Source organism: Ursus americanus, chromosome 34 (assembly GCF_024610735.1).
Source record: "Ursus americanus isolate L20-20 chromosome 34, mUrsAme1.1.p, whole genome shotgun sequence".
Taxonomy (NCBI): Eukaryota; Metazoa; Chordata; class Mammalia; order Carnivora; family Ursidae; genus Ursus; species Ursus americanus.
Genome location: NC_142160.1, coordinates 19,785,978 through 19,804,674, shown reverse-complemented (window position 1 = coordinate 19,804,674; position 18,697 = coordinate 19,785,978). Strand labels below are relative to the sequence as shown.

Below are 18,697 nucleotides of genomic sequence, written 5' to 3'. Positions count from 1 at the left end.
CTTATAGTAAAACCTAATCATCTTCCCAAGTCCCCATGATGGCAAACACATATGCAAAAGGATTTTTACAACTCAGCTTCGGCAAGCTTTGTGTTTTAAAGTAAGACGTTCATTTGAGCCACAAGCGTAATGCTAAAAAAAACCCAGAAGCATCTCTTGTAAAGATATGTAGCAAAGAGGGTGGCCTCTGAGTGAAAGAGGCACATTTCCCCAACCATATCCCTTTAATATTGGGAGCGACACACATGCGATGGGACGTGCATTTGCTTGGACGTTAAGGTATGATCCTAGTGGAATAAAACCCGCATTCTCTTTTTAAAGTTTCCTCCATCTGCATTATCAAAAGTTGCACACATGTTTTTTTGTTCGACCCGGTTACCAAACTGCTTGATTGTTGCCACGCTTTACATGGCAACTTCTATACATGTAAGTTAGTCAAACAATAGTCCTGAGAGCAAATATCCACTGGAAATCCTGTCTTATCTAACAGCGTGAGGGAAGCGGGGGGGATCAGGGGGAGAGCTGCCATTTATTGCTCCCTGCTGAGCCAGCTGCTGGCATCGTATATAATCATTATCTCCAAAGAGAGAAGTGAGCAAGGCCTCCGTGTTCAATTCTGGACATGGCGATACCTCCCTGGACTGTTGGGGATTTCAGGGAAGATTTTTCAGGGACCACAGATAGACAGGACTATAGTTTCGCAACATCCCTAAAAGACCGATCCTGAAAACACTTAAAACACTCCTAGCCGCCCCGTCCTCCTCCAGGGAGCCAATTATGCACTTGTCCAGAGAGCTGTGCGTCCCAGCCCAGACTCTGGAAGCCCTTGTTTTTCACAGGAAAGCAATTCAGATGGTCACTTAACTGGTCCAAGTTCCGTGATGAGATCTTAATTAAAACTCTCTACAGAATCATCTCTCTGAATTCCCCAAGAATTCTTTCCTTGGCAGTTGAGAGAATTGAGCTTTTTAATACAGGTGTGTGATATTAAGCACCCAGAGTCCGTAATCAAACTGTCCCCCAACTAAGAGCAATAGATCCTCAGGCCTTTTTAAAAGGACCCAGCATAGCGGCTTCCAGGATGTCCAGCAACCTGTGTCCTCTGCCCCACGGCTCAATCTATCCTGTGAGCAGGACCCCTGCTACCTCAGTATAATTTTCACGTGACTGTAAACAATTCTGCTTTAACCGCCATGGTTGGGCCTTTATGAGCTCAGGAATCAAAATACACACTAGCAATCAAAGAAAATCTTCCCATGTGGCCCACCTTTCAAACAAGACTATCGTGCCTACCATGAAGTGTTTTTTAAAAATAAAAAGAAACAAGGCCAAAAAAAAAGGAAAAAATCCACACTATTTTATCGAGAGTAATATCAAAAGTAAAAAAAAAAAAAGTTAATCACATTTCAAGTTTGGAATATGAAAAACAAACAAGCAAACATGGATTAGGACACTTACAGTCAGAAAATCTGATACTTTTGAAGCCACATGGTTTTTGCTGATGGTTTTGTTACTGTTACAGCATATTGCTTTTAACAATGCCTCTCATTCAAAGAGCAGATTTTTAGTCACAAAGAAAATAGCATCAAACCAAGAAGCAAACTTCTCAGAGCTGAGGGCATCATAGCAAGCCCAGTCATCTTAGTTTTGTTTTTGTTTGTTTTGTTTTGTAAGAAAAAGTATGGGATTTTGCTTGGGCTGCAGGAGAGTAATTATCAGTAACTGATCTGAAGAAGGGATGCAGAGCATAAAACTAGCACAACCCAGGGAACATTCTGGGCAACCTTGATCCAGTCACTGATGTGCTGACAGTGGGGAGCCGTGAAGGACGCTGGCTCTGGTGTCATTCAAGTCACTCAATCGCTGTGGATCTGATTTTTCATCTGTAAAATGGGTTAACACATCTACAAATCCCTTACCTCCAATTCCAAGATGGAACACTAGAAGAATATCAGAAGGATTTTTTTTTTTTTTTTTTATGATGCATTTGGGGCAAAACTTCCTTGAGCTGAGCTGTGGATGTTTCTAGTCCTCACGTAGTTTGGACATTCACACTCTACCTCGAACTATGAAAGTGCTTGACTGTGGAGCGCTGCCGGCTGGGATGTCATACACGGGCACGTGTCACATTTGACCTTTTCAAGCTCCAAAATCGATCTCTATTCTCGAATACACGTGGACCCAAGGATTTCAAATCAGTTTTGAGGACCCATGCCTTTACTTTCTAGGGTCTGTCATGCAGATAAAAGTGAGGTTAGTGGGGGCGCCCGGATGGCTCGGTCGATACAGCATGCGGCTCTTGACCTCGAGGTTGTGAGTTTGAGTCCCACATGGGGTGTAGAGATCACTTAAAGATAAAATGTTTAAAAAAACATTGAATGTTAAAAACAACGAGGTTATGTGAGTAAACCATTTAGCATCGTGGCTGGCATGTGGTAAGAGATTCATTTCATTTGCTCTGGTTTTCAGTAATGAAAATACCAAAGAAAGCATTAGCCGTTATCTACGGCGCCACAAAATAATTGTTCCTTTGACTTTCTGCCGTCAGGAGAGTCTACAGCTTCTTTTGAAGGGAATTAAAGGCGACAGAGAAATTTGATACTTTTGAACACTTTCCTGTCAAAAGGTGTTTTTTTTTTGTTTTAAATTTTGATTCTTAAAGGAATACATGAACTTCAGTAATTTGGAAAACTAAATAACATGGACTTTTTCGTTTTCTGAAAATGCCAGCTGACTGAGGTAAATCATGATGCAATAAAATCAGTCACAGCGAAAATGGGGAAATTTTTAAATTTTAAAAAAGATAACCCTGGGTAGAGCGATGTCATCGAGGTGGTGGAAGAAGAAGTCCCTCGCTTGTATCCCACCCTCAACAATGGGTAGGCGTCTACCCGCAGACAGAAGTGCCTCTGTGGGGGTTTCGGGGTCCACGTAGGAGCCTGCGATACCCCAGCGCAGCCCAAGACCGAGGAGAGCTGTTCTGAGAAGGCGGGCTTTCACCCAGGGGCCTGCCTGGCCCACGGAGGTCCTGGCAGCAGAATCAGCAGCAGCTCTGGACCCCTGGGGACTCAGCGACAGCACCCTACCATGTGTTACCTGACCTTATTGCGGCCATTATTCTGCCATATATGCATGTATCAAGCCATCAAGTTGTAGATCTCCAACGTACGCAAGGTTATAGGTCAATTCTCTCCATGAAGAGGGGGTGAGGTAAACCTACATAAGCTCAAACACCAACTTGCCTTATCTTCTCCGCCCCTGCAGCTCTGCGGTCGGGTGACAAGCTCAAGTGAGTTTTACAAACCTAATAGCAATCAATGTGAAAAGACTCCATAACGCTGTTCTCTGTAACTTCAATGAAAACAAATCTTCAGCAAGAAAAGCACAGATTCAAGCAAACACAAAAAGCCATGAGGTGGAAATGCTGTCTGCCAGAAGTCTGCAGGAGTTGAACTCAAGTTCATGCGGTACTCCTGGCTCAAGGCTGCCCATCGGGGGGATGTCGGCGAAGCCACGCGGGCCCAGACCAAGCACCTCAGCCAAGCCCCTCAATGTGAAAGCAAGTCTGCCCCTGAGGGATTCGCGCCACATCCTTCACTTTTAATCAACTTGAGTCACCACTACAATTCTCATTAAGGGTGCTTTGTCCTTTGATTTTAAGACCACAGCTCAGGAACAAGGGTCTGCGAACCAGAGCTTTTGTCTTCAGAGTAACCTTCATAACCGGTTTATGCCCAGAAGGCTGTTCTTGTTCCACGAAAACGTTGAGGCCCAAAGATGTACGTGTGGTGGGGTTGACTGACCGTCGGTGCGGAAACTCTAACTTCGAGTTTCCTGACTCAGCCGTAAAACCTGAAATCGCCTTTCATTAACAGTGGTCGTCTACTCGGAGGAAAACCAAAACAGGCTATTAATATCTGAAGGAGATTTGAGAACGAAGTTTAACCGATGATTTCTTCAGTCACTCCAGACACTTGTTTTCGGCCCCCTGGGAAAGGCTAACCGGCTCTGGGGGAAAGTGCTTTGTTTTCAGCGGTACCAGACTTCTCCACGTTAGACACACGATGCTAAAGCTGACTTCAGAGATGTTGAGATGGATGGTGTTTAAGCTCAACTCTTGAGGCAAAGAGGCATCTGACCGAAGTGCTTCAAATAACACGAAGTTGTCCTCAGGAAAACGCCTCTGCTCGATGCATGGCGGTCCAGGGGTCTCACTCCATCCCTGACAAGGGCTCCTGCTGGTTCCTCTTCCTGTCCCTATATGGAGGAAGGACACACGCTTGGCCTGAGTTTTCTCTGCTGGAGCCCTCATGACCCCAAGGCCAGGCGTATTCTCTTTGACTAAGATCCCACCATGACTCATTCTCCTGCTACCTCCCAGCCTCCTGGGGGAACAAAACATTTAGCTCAACTCATACTTTCTGCTGGCATTAGTTTGAACACCTAGAATCCAAAAACTACTGCCTAAATTCTCAAAATCCAGATAGCTCGCAAGTACCTGTTTGTGTGTGTTAATTTTGCTGGGCGTAAGCCAATTACAGCATGACATTTAGGTGATCTTAAGTCTTCTTCCAAAATAACGTACAGCTTGTTAGTTATGAATGTTCTCATCAAGCCATGATACCACTTGAATGGGGGAGGCAGTAAGACACTCAGGGTCACCAAGGTCATGAGGGTCATGCTTGGGGTAAGTCTACATGGCCATGCTGGGCTTTTGCCTTGTATGTACCACAGTCCACAGTAGGCACACACATTACAGGGACTCAAAAGACGATTCGTAATTAAGTTCTCAAGAGGTCCTGGGATGCTGAAATCCCAAGTCAGGTAGCTTGCAGGAAACTGAGGGGCAGAGAGCAGCAAGGTGGGTGTCCGTAACACTCCCAGATCTGCCATGCTGGGCAGATGGCACAGAATTCTAACCCCCAAGTCTGGAGCCTTTGTCCTTCTTGGGAGATAAGGGATTTGGATCATTGATTTTCTTCTCAGATCCCGTGTGCGCTTTTGTGTAAATTCAGTATTCTGGCACCCAGTCTGTCTATACTGCTGTGCGACCAAACAGGACAACTTTTTTTGTGAAAACATTTGTACTCTTGATTTTCTTCTGGACTGAAGGCAGCCCCACAGGAATTCTCCTTCTCTACAGGCCAAACACCTAAGATCTCATCAGAGAATTTCCTTCCCTGGGGAGAGGTGAACCAGAGACCAATTCCCCTGCTAATCCCTATCTGGGACCCAAAAGATTCTGTCATTGCTGCCAAACACTCAAAACTAAAATAAGATGTTGCTAGCAGCTTATAATGAATGAGCGTTCCTACCATTATGGGACCATTGTTGTTCAAAAGTGTGCTACGTGGGAGGTTTTCTGATGCGCTCGGGTCACCAAAACGGAGTCATTTCCACTGTCAGTTCTCAACCAAAGTTGGAATTGACAGGCAAATAAATACAATTAGCTCAGAAGAACAGGATGGCTGGGAGCTGCCGCTTCTACTGCTATGGGGCGGCAGGACCCAGGGCTCATGGTTGAACGCCACTCTACAGGTTGCCCAGAAGCTGCAGAGCTATGCGAGTGAGCCTCTAAGATCAAGGCGTTGTTTTTTTGTTTTTGTACCAACATCTTTTATAACTTTTAATTTCTTGATGCTGGGCAAGGAATTCCAGCACAAATTTCCTCACAACTGCCACAACTACCGAACGACAAATATTCTAAGTCGGACATTTTGTTTCCGGGTGACACAGCTCTGCTGAGAGATCATCCAGATTGAGGATGCAAATAGCCCAGTTGATAGTTGAGGGTATCACTGATGGTCTAGCTGCTTATGCTCTATCCAGGACACTGCCTTCTAACTGGGGGGCCATCAATCTCCCCTGCTTTCGGCTGTTAAGGTCCCAGAATTTCGTGGCTACATGAGATGGTTTAAAACGGAGTTTCTCCACATCTCATGGCTGCGTAATTCCTCCCCCCTGTAGGTGTTACAGGGTTGCAGTTAGTTTCAGCATACACCCTCCAGGACAAGGCTGGACCTTTGGCAGCTTGGTGGACATGAAACCACCCTGCTCAGTAGTGGCCCAAGGGAGGTGTGTATCTGTAAGAACTTGAAAGACCTTGGAGTTTGCCACTCTACATTTTATCTGCTGATCTTAGGAAAGTCTTGATGGCTTCTTCAAGCTGAGTTTCTATTTCTTGGTAGTTCTATGTGAGTCAGTCTTGCAGCCCTACACCACTGTTCTTTGACTGGAACCAAGTTGTCTCTGGTTCCGGGTGATTCCTATCTCTGTTTGCTTTAGACTCTGAGAGACCATACTTAAAGCAAAAACTATGGTAAATCAAGTTATAATTACATCAAGATTTTTGCATAGATCACAATCTACGCCTGAGATTTATATCAAAGACCTAAAAATCTAACTTGATAAAACCTCGGCAATGAGAGGAAATTGATGCCCATTAATTACAGCAAGCTGGGTCTACGGCCATCTCATCTCAACGGCCAATGTTGATCTCCCTGAAGAGGCGTGACCGCCAGGCACCAAAGGGGAATTCTGCCTCCTCAAGGCAGGCTCGTTCTCTTTCTAGAGGTGTAAACATGGTACAAGTGTCATATTCTCTGTACCAAAAAGATTTTTTTACTCTAAATCTCGACTTTTAAAGACATTTTAGTAAGGAAGCACAGATATTGAGTGAAGAATCCTTTAAAATGTGATCGTCTGAAGTAGCAGCTGTCACAGTTCTCACACGTGAAGTGCTGCTTCCAACCCCACTGGTGCTCACTGTTGAGACTGGGCACCTCAAGAGTCAGGATCTCACAGCTGATCACCGAGCACACTCCAGACCACAGCCCCCAGCCCCCGCCGTCTTTCCACCCAGTGGATCCTTAAAAATGCCAGACTTTCGAGTCTCAGGAATTTAGAATTCTTTAAGCACCCTCTTATGCTCAATCTTCACACACCCCACCAGCAGCAGCCCAGTGGGCTTCGCGCTTTCAACAACTCCAGTGTATCACACTTGACATGTTTCCCAAACCCAGATGGCTAGAACCAGTGTGTGTGGGCTAATTCTAAAGCAGCGCTGGTCCCATGGAACCTTCTGTGATGACGGATATGTTCTATAAATTTGAGTAGTCCAATATGGTAGCCATTAGCCACACGCAGCTACCGAATACTTGAAATGCAGTTAGTGTGACTAATAAACTTACTTAAAAAAAAAAAACACAACTAATTTTAGAGTTAAATTTAAATAGCCACAAATGGCTAGTGCAACCATACTGAACAGTGCCGCTCTAAAGCATTTGAGTAACGTGACAACTTTTTGATACACGGTATTTTTACAAACCAGAGGCACTCAATAAATATCTGGTAGCAACCTGTCCTTGATAACCTCCATCTGCTCTCCCTTCTAGTTCTCGTCAAGCGAAAATAAAAACAAAACTAAAAAGGCGGTAATAATGAAGCCCATGTGACTTGAACACCAGTCTCCCTTGAATGAAACTAGTAAATTTTAGTAGATGGGAGTGGCATAGTCAAAGACAAAAAATAAACGAAAGCCAGCCAAACAAAGAATTAGAAATAAGCATACTAGAAGTTATTTATGTTTAATGCTTAAAAGTCTGAATGCACAAACAATCTACCATTAGAGAAGTACTGGTGGTCAATACAATGCATTAGAACTATGTACAATGCACGGTTTAGTATCAAAATCTTTCTACACTGTAGAGTTTTACGAAACTGTTAATGACATCAAACACTAAGCACTTAAGACACCATTGTTTTTTCTGCTACCACATCAGGAACGTCAATGGACAGTCCATTTCAACTTGCAGCATCCATCCGTTTCTAGTATGAAATTAAGTCATTTTCTACTTATACGATAAAGTTTATCTACACAGTTCTCTTGATTTTGATCCATAGCAGCAAAGGCACTGTACATCAGCAGATCCACAGACTTAAAAGATTCTTAAAGCATCCAAACAAAAAAATAATAAAAAAAGGAGTCACATATCATAGTTGAACAGCAACAACAACAACATAAAAGATAACACAATGTTTCTGGCACAATGGCACAGCCTGTGTCCATTTCGGGGACATCCAACTAAGACAGGGAAAGAACCGGAGGTAAAGAAAGCAAGTCCTCCTCCCAGGTGAGAGTCCATTCTTTCTGGTTTTCAGAGGGAGGTCCTTGCAAATCTCCTCTGCTGTCCTTATTTTGTAAAAGACTTGACTTGCACAGCAGGAGGAATCCTCCCCTGACATCTGTGCAGTTCCCAAAGAACATGCCAAAAAATAGCCCATAATTTCTCGTCATGACAAAACTGCCCAAAGGTATACATCTCCCTTTGCAAAGAAACGCGGCAAAAATATCCAGAAGGGATTAAGTTCTCTCTTTAGGCCAAATTTAATTTGTTCATCTGTCTATAATACAATAAAAAAAGGAATTAAAAACTTATTACAAAGACACTTGTCAACAAGTCAAAAAAGAAAAAAAGAAAAAGTCCAATTACTTTTATCAAATGGAATCTAAAGCTATAGATATATTGGTTAAAGTTGTCCCAAATAGACTCAAATGAATACGACGAGGCCTGTCATGTTCTAATTGTTCAAATTTCCAAACATTTAAAAGAAGTAGAAAACAAAAACAAAAAAAAATCTAACAACACAGCAACATATTGCTTCCATATGTAATTATACATTTCACATCTCTATACAGTCCTTAGTCTACATTTAGTGACATTTTTCATCAATTATTTTAAACCTTCCTTTCCCCTCCTTTGCCAAAAAAAGGGGGGGAGGGGTATCAAATACAACGCATCTTCATTATCAATGCAGGAGCAGACAGCTTTATTCAGTCAAAGTTAGAAAGCCTTCTTTAAACAAAATAAATATATTACAGATATAATACATAATTAAAGATTCTGTCGCTGTTAAGTATGGTTATTCCATGTTCTTCCAAGTAGAGAGCTGAAGATTTGGTATCACAGGTTCTTAATGAGTATTCACAATTCAATAGCAAGGAGGAAGTGGGGGTAAGAGATGGGATTAAACTCCACAACTGCAATGAGTATTCGAAATCCTTGGTTTTAGATGCGGGGGGCAAGAGGATGATAGAACAAAGTGCTACAAGGAGAAGGGGTCCAGTTCGCATGAAGATTTGTCCTTAATAAATAACTTCATAAACCGTGGCTTTCTTATCCCCAGAGCCAGTGACAATGTATTTGTCATCCACAGAGATGTCACAGCTAAGCACCGATGAGGATTCTTTGGACTAGGAAAGAAACAAACAAAAATTAACCACTTTCAGTTAACCACTGAAAGAAAAACCCACGAGGTGGGACTGGAAGACACAGAGCAAAAACTAGTGTGAACGTGTCCCGTTGTCGGAACAGGAGCAGCCGACCAGGCAAGACAGTCCCGGCACTTCCTCAAAATGGCGGGGCCGAGGACACTTCTGGGGACACCTCACCATGCTAGTCTACAGGCTCCGGCACCGGGGACATCGGGTGGCAGGCAAACCCGCTGTCCAAGCAGCTGGGCCCTGAAGAAGCAAGGCCTGGCTTCCACTCCTATTCTCCAGAAGGGTAAGAGCAGAGTGTTGTTAGCATGAAAAATCCTCCACTTCAGTCACATGGCTTAGACGGAGGTCGAGCTGCAGAATGCCAGCCTCTACCTTACAAACAGGTAAAGAAAGGCCTCTTACTTGCCTGCCACCTCAGAGACTTGCCTCAGAGTTCAAGTGGAAAATGGCATGGAAAACACTACATTTTTTGAAATTGGGAATGTAAAAACATTTTGAAAGCCTGATTTTTCTCCTGTGGGAAAAAAGAATGCAAATTTCCAAGTGGGGAGGAGTTCAACAGTTAGAAAGAGAAATGTACCATACTTAAGGGTCCTGGATACCATGTTCAACGACACCAACTACAAGCGGTTCAATGTCAACTTTGAAATGAACTGTGCTAAACAAACTAACCCCGCAGGATTTTACCCAGCACTCTGAACACTTAAAACATTCATGTCTGACATGCAGATGCTAACCCACTACCAGTGCTTCTCAAATTTTGATTGTAACCTGTAATTAACCCATTTTACTTCACGACCCAGTAGACACACAACATACAACACTTACACTTACTAGAAAAGATCCTCTCTAAGGTTTTATATTTCCTTTTTTTTTTTTAAGTCCTGGTTGGGACCACCAGAAAGGTTGTGACCCATAACACCAAAAATATATATTGTATTCAATGATAAACTTCATGACAGCAAGAATCAGCTATTTTTGTCCCACTGGTTATCTGGCACGGTATTTTCCCTCAATATATATATTTTTGGATTCAACTGCATTGATCTACTCTAGGACGACATAATACTACCCAGTCAAGAAAACTGCAAGTTTGTTATTATTCCTAAAAAAAAAAAAAAAAAAAAAAAAAAGCACACCTAAAAAAACAACACCGGAAGTACAGGTTAAAAAAGACGAGTGTTCTTTAACCTCCTGTGAAATTCCCACATACCAGCCAGAGAGCACAGGGACTGTGTGTGTGCACGTTGATCATATCTACCATCTGGTCCTCCCACAAATAATTTCACGCACACACAAAGTACCGCTGAGTCAATAAGAATAAACATTACCGAAATTCATCAAGATTGACTAAACTTTTCCACAACACTTCTTTGGGGAAAAAAAAAATCAAAGAAATAACAATACTAATAAGAGTATTCAGGCAAAACGCTCAGATTTTTTAAATAGAAGCATTTTAAAGCTGTACCACACACACGAATCACAGAGGATGTAAAAAGTCTACTCGAGTGTAAAAACGGGATTGAGGCACGGAGAGCCGGTTAGCTCAATGGGCAGTGTCTTGGCTCTGGGCTCGAAGAGAACTGGAGACCAACCCCAGCTCCACGGCGTGTGGCTGTGGCACTAGCCTCCCTCAGGCCAAGTGTTCTTCTCTTGCCCTACGTCCTAGGACACTTAGGAGCCTTGTTAACCTGACAGAATGCAGAGAGAGACTTTGGGTAAAGCACTGCCATGCAGGGAGCCCGCCTAGGTGGGAGCTGAACGAGTGAAGTGTTACCTGGAATATACTGGCCCCATAAGGTGTTCTCCAGGCATTCAGAAGGTTGTCCTTTCCAGTGCTTACAAACCATTTGCCTACAGAGAGTTTGGAAAAAGGTTTTGTTCGTGTTACTGTGTCAGACACCCAAGATTTGCTTTATAGAGCACCAAACAACTCACAGAAAATTCTAATCTGCAACCAAAGTTCCTAGGACATAAAGCTCACTGTCCTAGACTGAGTGAGTCATTTATCCTTGCGACAAGGGTAAGTGGACTGGCACATGGCATTAGAGACGCAGGCGTGTATGTAACTTTGAAGAGGCCACGCTACTAAACCAAAGGCGCGGAGGGAAGACGCATGCGCGGGAGGGCAGAGGGAGCGATTCTCTCGGACAGGCAACGGACGGGAGGGGACCGCTTACCACAATGGGCAAACTTGAGCGACAGGACGCAGCTCTCGTGGAGATGCAGCTGGTATTTGTCCGGCTTGGTGACATGCAGCACTTCCACGTTACTGTTCTCCATCCCCACCGCCAGCCACTCGCCGGTTGGGCAGTAGCCCAGAGAAAAGATCTACGATTAAAACAGCTCAGAGTGATGGCGCCTACAGAGGACGCGCTGCCTTGCACCGAGAGGCACTACTTCTTCTGGGGATACTATTTAAACTGTGAAGAAGTCCAGATGATTGGAATTGTATAAGAAGAAATCGCAGCCAAATGGGTGATCCCAGAGTAACGCGATACATTTCCACAGTACAATTTAATCACTTAGGTACAAGTCAAAGAATACGGAGTAACGGTCTTTCAAGGAAAAACCTGCTAAAAGCTTATAATAAATGAGATTTTTTTAATCCTTTAATACATATTACTATGTTTTGACAGGAAACAATACAATTTCCAGTTATCTAACCTAGAGTCACAAGTGACTTCGTCCCATGGTGAAGCCTGTCATGTATGTCACAAAACCATGACTTCCGAAATGTCCCAGGCCCAAGCCCGTACCTGTGAGGTGAAGTCGTGCTGCTGCAGCTGCCGCCCCTCGCGCAGGTCCCAGGACCTGACCGTGTTGTCCAGGCCGCCCGTCCAGAGCTTGGTGCCGTCATTAGAAATGTCAATACAGCTGGCCCCGTCTGTGTGGCCCTGGAATTGCCTGAAAATGTCAAAATGGAGGAAAAACCTTTGAAAAGTTAGTTTTTATGTGAACTCAATTCCGAGTTCGTCAGTGCAGCCACTGTGGAAAACAGTGTGGAGTGCTTCAAAAAATTAAAAGTTGAATTACCATATAATCCAGTGATTCCATGACCGGTATTCACCCAAAGAAAATGAAAACACTAATTTGAGAAGATGTAGGCCCCCCTATGTTTACTGCAGCATTATTTACAATAGCCAAGATATGGAAGCAGCCCAAGTGTCCATCAACAGATGGGTAAAGGGGATGTGGTACACATACACCACGGAATATTACTCAGCCATAAAAAAGAATGAGTCCTTGTCACTTGCAACAACATGGATGGATACAGAGTATAATGCTCATCGAAATAAGTCAAAGAAAGATAAATACCATATGTTTTCACTCATCTGTAGGAATTTAAGAAACAAAACAAATAAACAAAGAAAAAAAGAGACAAACAAATAAAAAGAGAGACTCATACACAGGAAAAACTGATGGTTACCAGAGGGGAGGTGGGGGGGGATGGTTGAAACAGATGAAGGGGATTAAGAGCACACTGATTGTGATGAGTACTGAGTCATGCACAGAATTGTTGAATCATTATTTTGCACACCTGAAATATAACACTGAACGTTAATTATATTTCAATAAAAAAAATTCAGAACTCCTCAGGGATCAGTTTCATTGCAGGTCTTATTTATAGATTTCACCTGGGTTTACTGTGTTTTCTAATTATTTAAATAACGAAGGATATATATAGAGAGATTCAGGTTTAACTGAGATGTTGAAGTTTCCGCCCTTTTTATTTTTGAACACTAAGGAAGTACTCTTTGACTTTCATACCAAAAAACGACTCATATAACCAAAGGGAAAAAAATCTCAAACTGAAATAAACGTAAGAAAATATATAGCTACATGTATATGAACGAATCAAAAATACATCTAAGACTTATTTTATCATTGTAATATGAAGGAAAGGATTAAGAGGATGTAAGGCATATTATATTCTCCCTCCTACAAAAGCTACAGGGATGGGCACAGAAGCAGCAGAGCAAATTTTGCCAGTGCGCAACAATGCAACTGTAGCAGGCTGTGCAAGACAATGAAAAGGCCATGCTCTCAAGTATGGCACATGGAAAATTCAGTGTGGCTCAGCTGCCCCAGGAGCTGGTAGACTGTATAAAAGACACAGGGAAAAGAAGAGATTAGAAGTAGTTCCCTGTAAGGGCCCTACCCAAGATGAAACAAATGATGACTACTTTGTTTTTGGAATCATACATAAAGCTCAGTCCTGCAAAATAGCTGACAGATGGCCAGCAGAGGCCTCTTCTCCTTACATACTCCCCTTGACTTGCAGCTAGGCTTGATTACAACCTTCTCACACCCTTCAGCAGATCATACCTCTTGCTTCCTGCTCTCTTGGGTGCTGACATCTGGAGATTCGTTTCAGGGCATTACCTATCAACACCGATCCCATACAACTTCACTTCTAAATAGACATCTCAGTGCATCGATCCGTCCTTAATGGTGGGATTACAGATAATCTAGACCATTTCAGAGCGAAGCACAATGCCTGGACCCGGGGCAGGGGTTCAGTGATGATCTGCTGAAGGAAGGCACGTGCAGGATGCATGTGGCACGGAAGACAGTGCCCTGCACCGTGAATCTTCTCGGTGTCTATCGACAATGACGGTTGGTTAGCAAGCACAGATGGCAAATTACAGACGTCTAACGAGCTCATGAGGTCATGGGAACACGATGTACATTAATTATGTAAAAATGACCTCATTTTTTAAAAAACCTAAATTGGTGATGCTTAGGATAATGTCCAAAAAAAGCAAAGAAAGAAAACCACCCCTCATTTGGTGAGTTCAAAAGTGCAGAAAATAAGATTTTACATTAGTAATTTGTTTCTAGCATCTTTAAAAGGAGGCTGTCCCTAACACTTTTTAGTAGGATAATTCTATTTCATTGTTTTAGACACACACAGCTCTTTGGCACACAGCGGTAAAATTGGCTCCCCTGAGAGGAAGGTATCTTGCTGACCCACCTCACCAGTGTCTGGTTGTGCAGGTCCCAGACGGCGATGTTACCGTCACTGCAGCACGAGAAGCAGACCTTGGAGTCGGGGCTGATGGCCAGGGCGTAGCAGGCGGGGGCCGAGGACGTCAGCTCTGCCTTGATGCGCGGGGTCGGAGCCGCCAGGTCCCAGATGGACAGAGTACTGGCCTCCCCTCCCACAATGAGGGTGCGACCATCAGGGAGCAATCGGCAGGAACGGATGTAGTTATCCCTGTTCTGTAGAGACAAAAACCATCAAGAGATCACTCATGAGGAAAGGAAAACAGCATTAACATGAGAGCAGAAATCCATAAAAGTATTGTGTTCCCTCCTGGTTTTAATGAGCCATTTTTACTTATGACAATGATAAAGTGGATTAATGCTAGAAAATTACATGAAATTAGGGAAGTACTTAAACTTGATCTACAAATTTAGTGCTGAGATATTTAATCTTAATTAGCATGAAAATGCAAGGATCTAGACCCAACTCCCACCACTACCACCGAATCACCCAGCTGCCTGACTCATTTGCACACACAGACACACGCACAGCAACGCGGAGCGCGCGCAGTCCTGGGCAGCAGCAGCTGATCAAGCAGCATCAACTGGAGGCAAAAAAGTGTTAAGGGACAGGAGTAAGAAGACAAGGTCCTCCCAGCTCGTGAGGTTCTGGGAATGGTGGGTACATCAAGCATGTTTAACTGACCTAACATCGTGCAGCGGCAAAAATTCCACTGCTCGTCTAAGGAAGAACGTCCAACTGAAGTTGTGTAAATGACGCAAGGACAAATGCCCAAACCACAGCCAAGGGGATAGTTCCGTGTCTGCCCACGAAGTGTGGCGTTACTCTGGTCTCACAACGTGACAGACTGAGAGTCAGGTGCGCTCTCAAGGAAGCCCTCCTGCACTTCTACTTTTTTTACACCGCTTTATCAGACGGGAAAACAGGTAGGGAGGCCGTGCCCATGCATCGGGCAGGGCTCATGAAGGCTGCACTGGGGCCCGTGCATCCAGACCTGGATAGTTCTGCTGGAGGAACTGAAAGACGTGCGTCCTCGTCAGCGCTCCGAGTCTCCGCGTGAAGGGCCACAAACCACGGAAAACAACTACCCACTGGGGATCAATTCCACGTGTTGCTTGTCCAGCCCAGTCTCTCACTTTCCCATCCCGTTTTCTGAATGAAGGTGTAAGCCCTGTTCCTCCATGTTCGCTCACCAGACAGTCGAGCTGAGAGACGGGGCTCTTGTTGCCGGGGTGGCTGATGTCCCAGACCTTGACACAGCCCTTCCCGCCCGTGTACACGTGTCTCGTGGGGTTGCTGATGGTCACGGCGCACACCACCTCCCCGTGGTTCAGGGTGTTGATCTGGCGCGCGTGCCGGGGGATTCCGGGTCCGATGAGGGCGTCGGGGGGGAAAGGGACAGGCTGCATCTGACCGTCTGCAGTAACGTGGAAGGAGTATGCTCTAAGGTAGTGGGGAGGAGAAAAGATAGGAAGAGGGGAATGTAAAAAATGTTAGTTAACTGATCAGTGTAAGGAGATGAAAAAGAAAACATTTTCAGTGCTACTTATGATTTGCAAATAAGTCAAATTTACCTGGTACAGTAGAAAGAAGATAATTTTCAGAGTCACCGAGCTAGATCTATGATCAAACGTCAGGTCGACTCTTCACTAGCTGCTGTGTGACGTAAGTAGTTACTGAGCCTCTCTGAACCTCAGCTCTCATCTTTAAAAGGGAGAGAATGCTACCTACACTTCACAGAGAATTAAGTAAGATAGCCAACGTCTAGTATGGTACCTACTCCTTCAGGGCACTCTGCAAACTTGCTCTGTTTTCTACTTCGGGTGATTCAGAAGCCTGTGATGAGATTTCCGCCTGTATATGGAGTCACTCCAATCAAGTGATTTACTGACGGAGATCAATGAGTCAAAATGATCAAGCTTTAAGGAGTTAAGAGTCTCGAGGCCTACATGGTGAAACGACAGCTGTGACCCCCGCACACACACCAGAGGAAGTCCTATCAGACTTGACAATCACTGACTGAAGTATTCCCAATGAAATTAGACCTGTAAAGGCATCCTGTGTGACTAACCCAAAGGCCCGCCTGTGAGTACCGATCATCGGCTCCAACTCCAGTTCATCTCCAGGGAAAGCTCTATACTTATGAAAACATTTGGTTCTAAAATGCAACTTCAGTTCAAACATCTTCCTCAAGAAATCTCTGTTCTTAGGGCACTGAAGTCAGGAAGGGCACATCAGTGGGGCTATGTGATGCAAGCGGTGGGGAGAGGGAGCTGGGCCTGTCTTCTGTCATGGGCAATAGCCCATTTCGGAAATTATGTCATTCTGCTTTGGCATGAAGCTTTGGAATGTGCTCTGTTTATAGGAAGAAGTTTACGAAAGACATACCAAGGGAAAGCATCTGTGGGTACACAAAGGATTGGAACTTGGACCTATCAGGGAAGTTTTAGAATCCAAACAGTTTATGGTTCCTTAATGCAAAACTCTACAGGCTAGCCACATTCATCAAAATTCAGCCCATTACTGAGGGGCCCTCATCACCCCCCTGAACGTCCCCAGAAGGGATGACGCAAGTACAGGGCTGTGGAAGATGTGGTGCCAGAGAGTGGAGGGCTTTTTCTTTCTCTGTAAACAAGAGAGAGGCATGCACCCAGCTTGTAGAAGAAACGTAGTATGCCAGATTGCTGAGGGCGAAGGAGGGGGAAGCTAGGGAGACGAGAGAGGAAGAAGACATTTTCTTGGTCAAATCAATAGGACTTGGGAGACACACTGGATGTGTGACCTGGGAGAGAGGCGTGGAGGAGGGCTGTAAGGCTCGGAACCCGGGAGACTCAAGTGGACCATGATACGTTAGTCAAGGGACGGGGGAAGCACGACCAAAAGGGACACATGCAAGGAGCTAAATGGTTTGGTTTTCTTCAATTTGAGGGCAGTCAGGAATCCAAACAATTCAACAGGAAGTTGAGTGCTGTGATTCAGGTGAGAGGTTGGGTTAGAAAGACAACGTGTGCTTATCGACTAAGAAGTGATGGCTGAAGCTAAGGGAGCAGACACAATAATGCCGTAGCATTATATACAGTGAGCAGACTAGATGCAGGACTTAGGGGACTGCTTACACCTAACGAACCTCCAACGAGCAGTCAGAGACACCGACAGTCGAGAGAGACAATAAATTGCAGAGATGGGGGAAGACAGTCAACCACCTGACAACTTATTAAGAGATTCAACCATTCAACACGTACTTCTTGGGTACCCCCGTGTGCCAAGCACCGTACTAGCAGGACCAGGGTTACAACAGAAAGAAAAAACCCAAATCCCTGGTTCTCCTGAGGTTACGGCCTGTGGGAGTAGGTGGCAGGTGGGTAGATGGGTGGCAGGTAGGTAGGGGGTGGATTCATCAGTGAGATATTCACATAAATAAATATAGAAATGTCAGAGGGTCAATGCGATGAACAGTGGACAGGCCTGGTCCTGTGGGATTTGACAGAGTGAGGACAATGGGACTTTGATATAAAGAGGAAGATGGTGTGAGGGGGAGGGGAGTGGCAAACATGAAGGCCAGAGTGAGACAATGCTTAGGATCCACTTAGTCAGAAGCTATTTATTAAATGCCTAATACGAGCCAGGTACTATCAGGTGCTGGGAATGAGGGGTGAACAAAGTCCCTACCTTCAGGGCCAACATCTAGAAGGGAAAGCAGATACCACAGATAAGTAGAAAAATAAGTAACCTCAGATCCTCACCAGATGCCAAGACGCACACGCACACGGTGCACAGGTCTGGGGCACCGTATGAGCAGAGATAAGAAGGAAGGATGCAGGCCCTGCACACATCAAGGAGGGGAACATGGAACGCACCAGGGAGAAGAACAATGCGCAGTCCCTAAAGCACAACCAAGTGAGAAGGCTGGCGTGCACTCAGTGGAGAGGGGCAGGCTGGAGACAGAAGGAGGGCAGCGGTAGAAAGGGCCTGGCGGGCTGTGATGAGGACCGTGGATATTATGCTGGGTGGAATGGGAAGTCACTGGGACTTCTGGGCAGGGAGTGACAGGATTCAGTTAATGTTTTAAAGTGCCGTTCTGGCTGCTGGGTGAAGAGTGGATTAGAGGTGGCAGAACCGGAAAAGGGACACTAGACAGGAGGTCTGTGCAGTAATCGGGGGAGAAGCCAGTGGCTGGGCCTGGGACACAGTGAGACAGCTGGGAACAGATAAGCAATTGAAAAGATCACTCTGGGCGGGTGGAAGTAAAGAAGGCTGTGCGGATGGGATATCTGCGTTCTGGAAGTGACACAATGAAGGGCGGGGATGTGATCTTCCTTGTGAGCCTGTAAATAGGTAACTGAAGTCAAGATGGACAGCTACAGTCCACATGGCCCAAGCCGAGGTTACTGGGGGCTGACCTT

The 18,697-nt window shown here is 44.8% G+C and overlaps 1 protein-coding gene across 10 annotated transcripts in view; it reads right to left on the bottom strand.

Moving 5' to 3' along the window:
- Positions 1-7,567: 7,567 nt before the first annotated feature.
- The window catches only part of TLE4 (TLE family member 4, transcriptional corepressor), a 139,894-nt gene continuing 128,764 nt past the window's right edge, over positions 7,568-18,697 (bottom strand). For all 10 annotated transcript variants that reach the window (XM_045781038.2, XM_045781039.2, XM_045781046.2 and 7 more), the window contains 6 exons: positions 15,488-15,737; positions 14,262-14,509; positions 12,043-12,190; positions 11,464-11,614; positions 11,061-11,137; positions 7,568-9,253 (listed from right to left, as the gene is read on the bottom strand). In XM_045781038.2, coding sequence (XP_045636994.1) covers positions 9,146-9,253; positions 11,061-11,137; positions 11,464-11,614; positions 12,043-12,190; positions 14,262-14,509; positions 15,488-15,737 — 982 coding nt within the window. In that variant the 3' untranslated portion in view covers positions 7,568-9,145. The remainder of the gene's footprint in view (positions 9,254-11,060; positions 11,138-11,463; positions 11,615-12,042; positions 12,191-14,261; positions 14,510-15,487; positions 15,738-18,697) is intronic.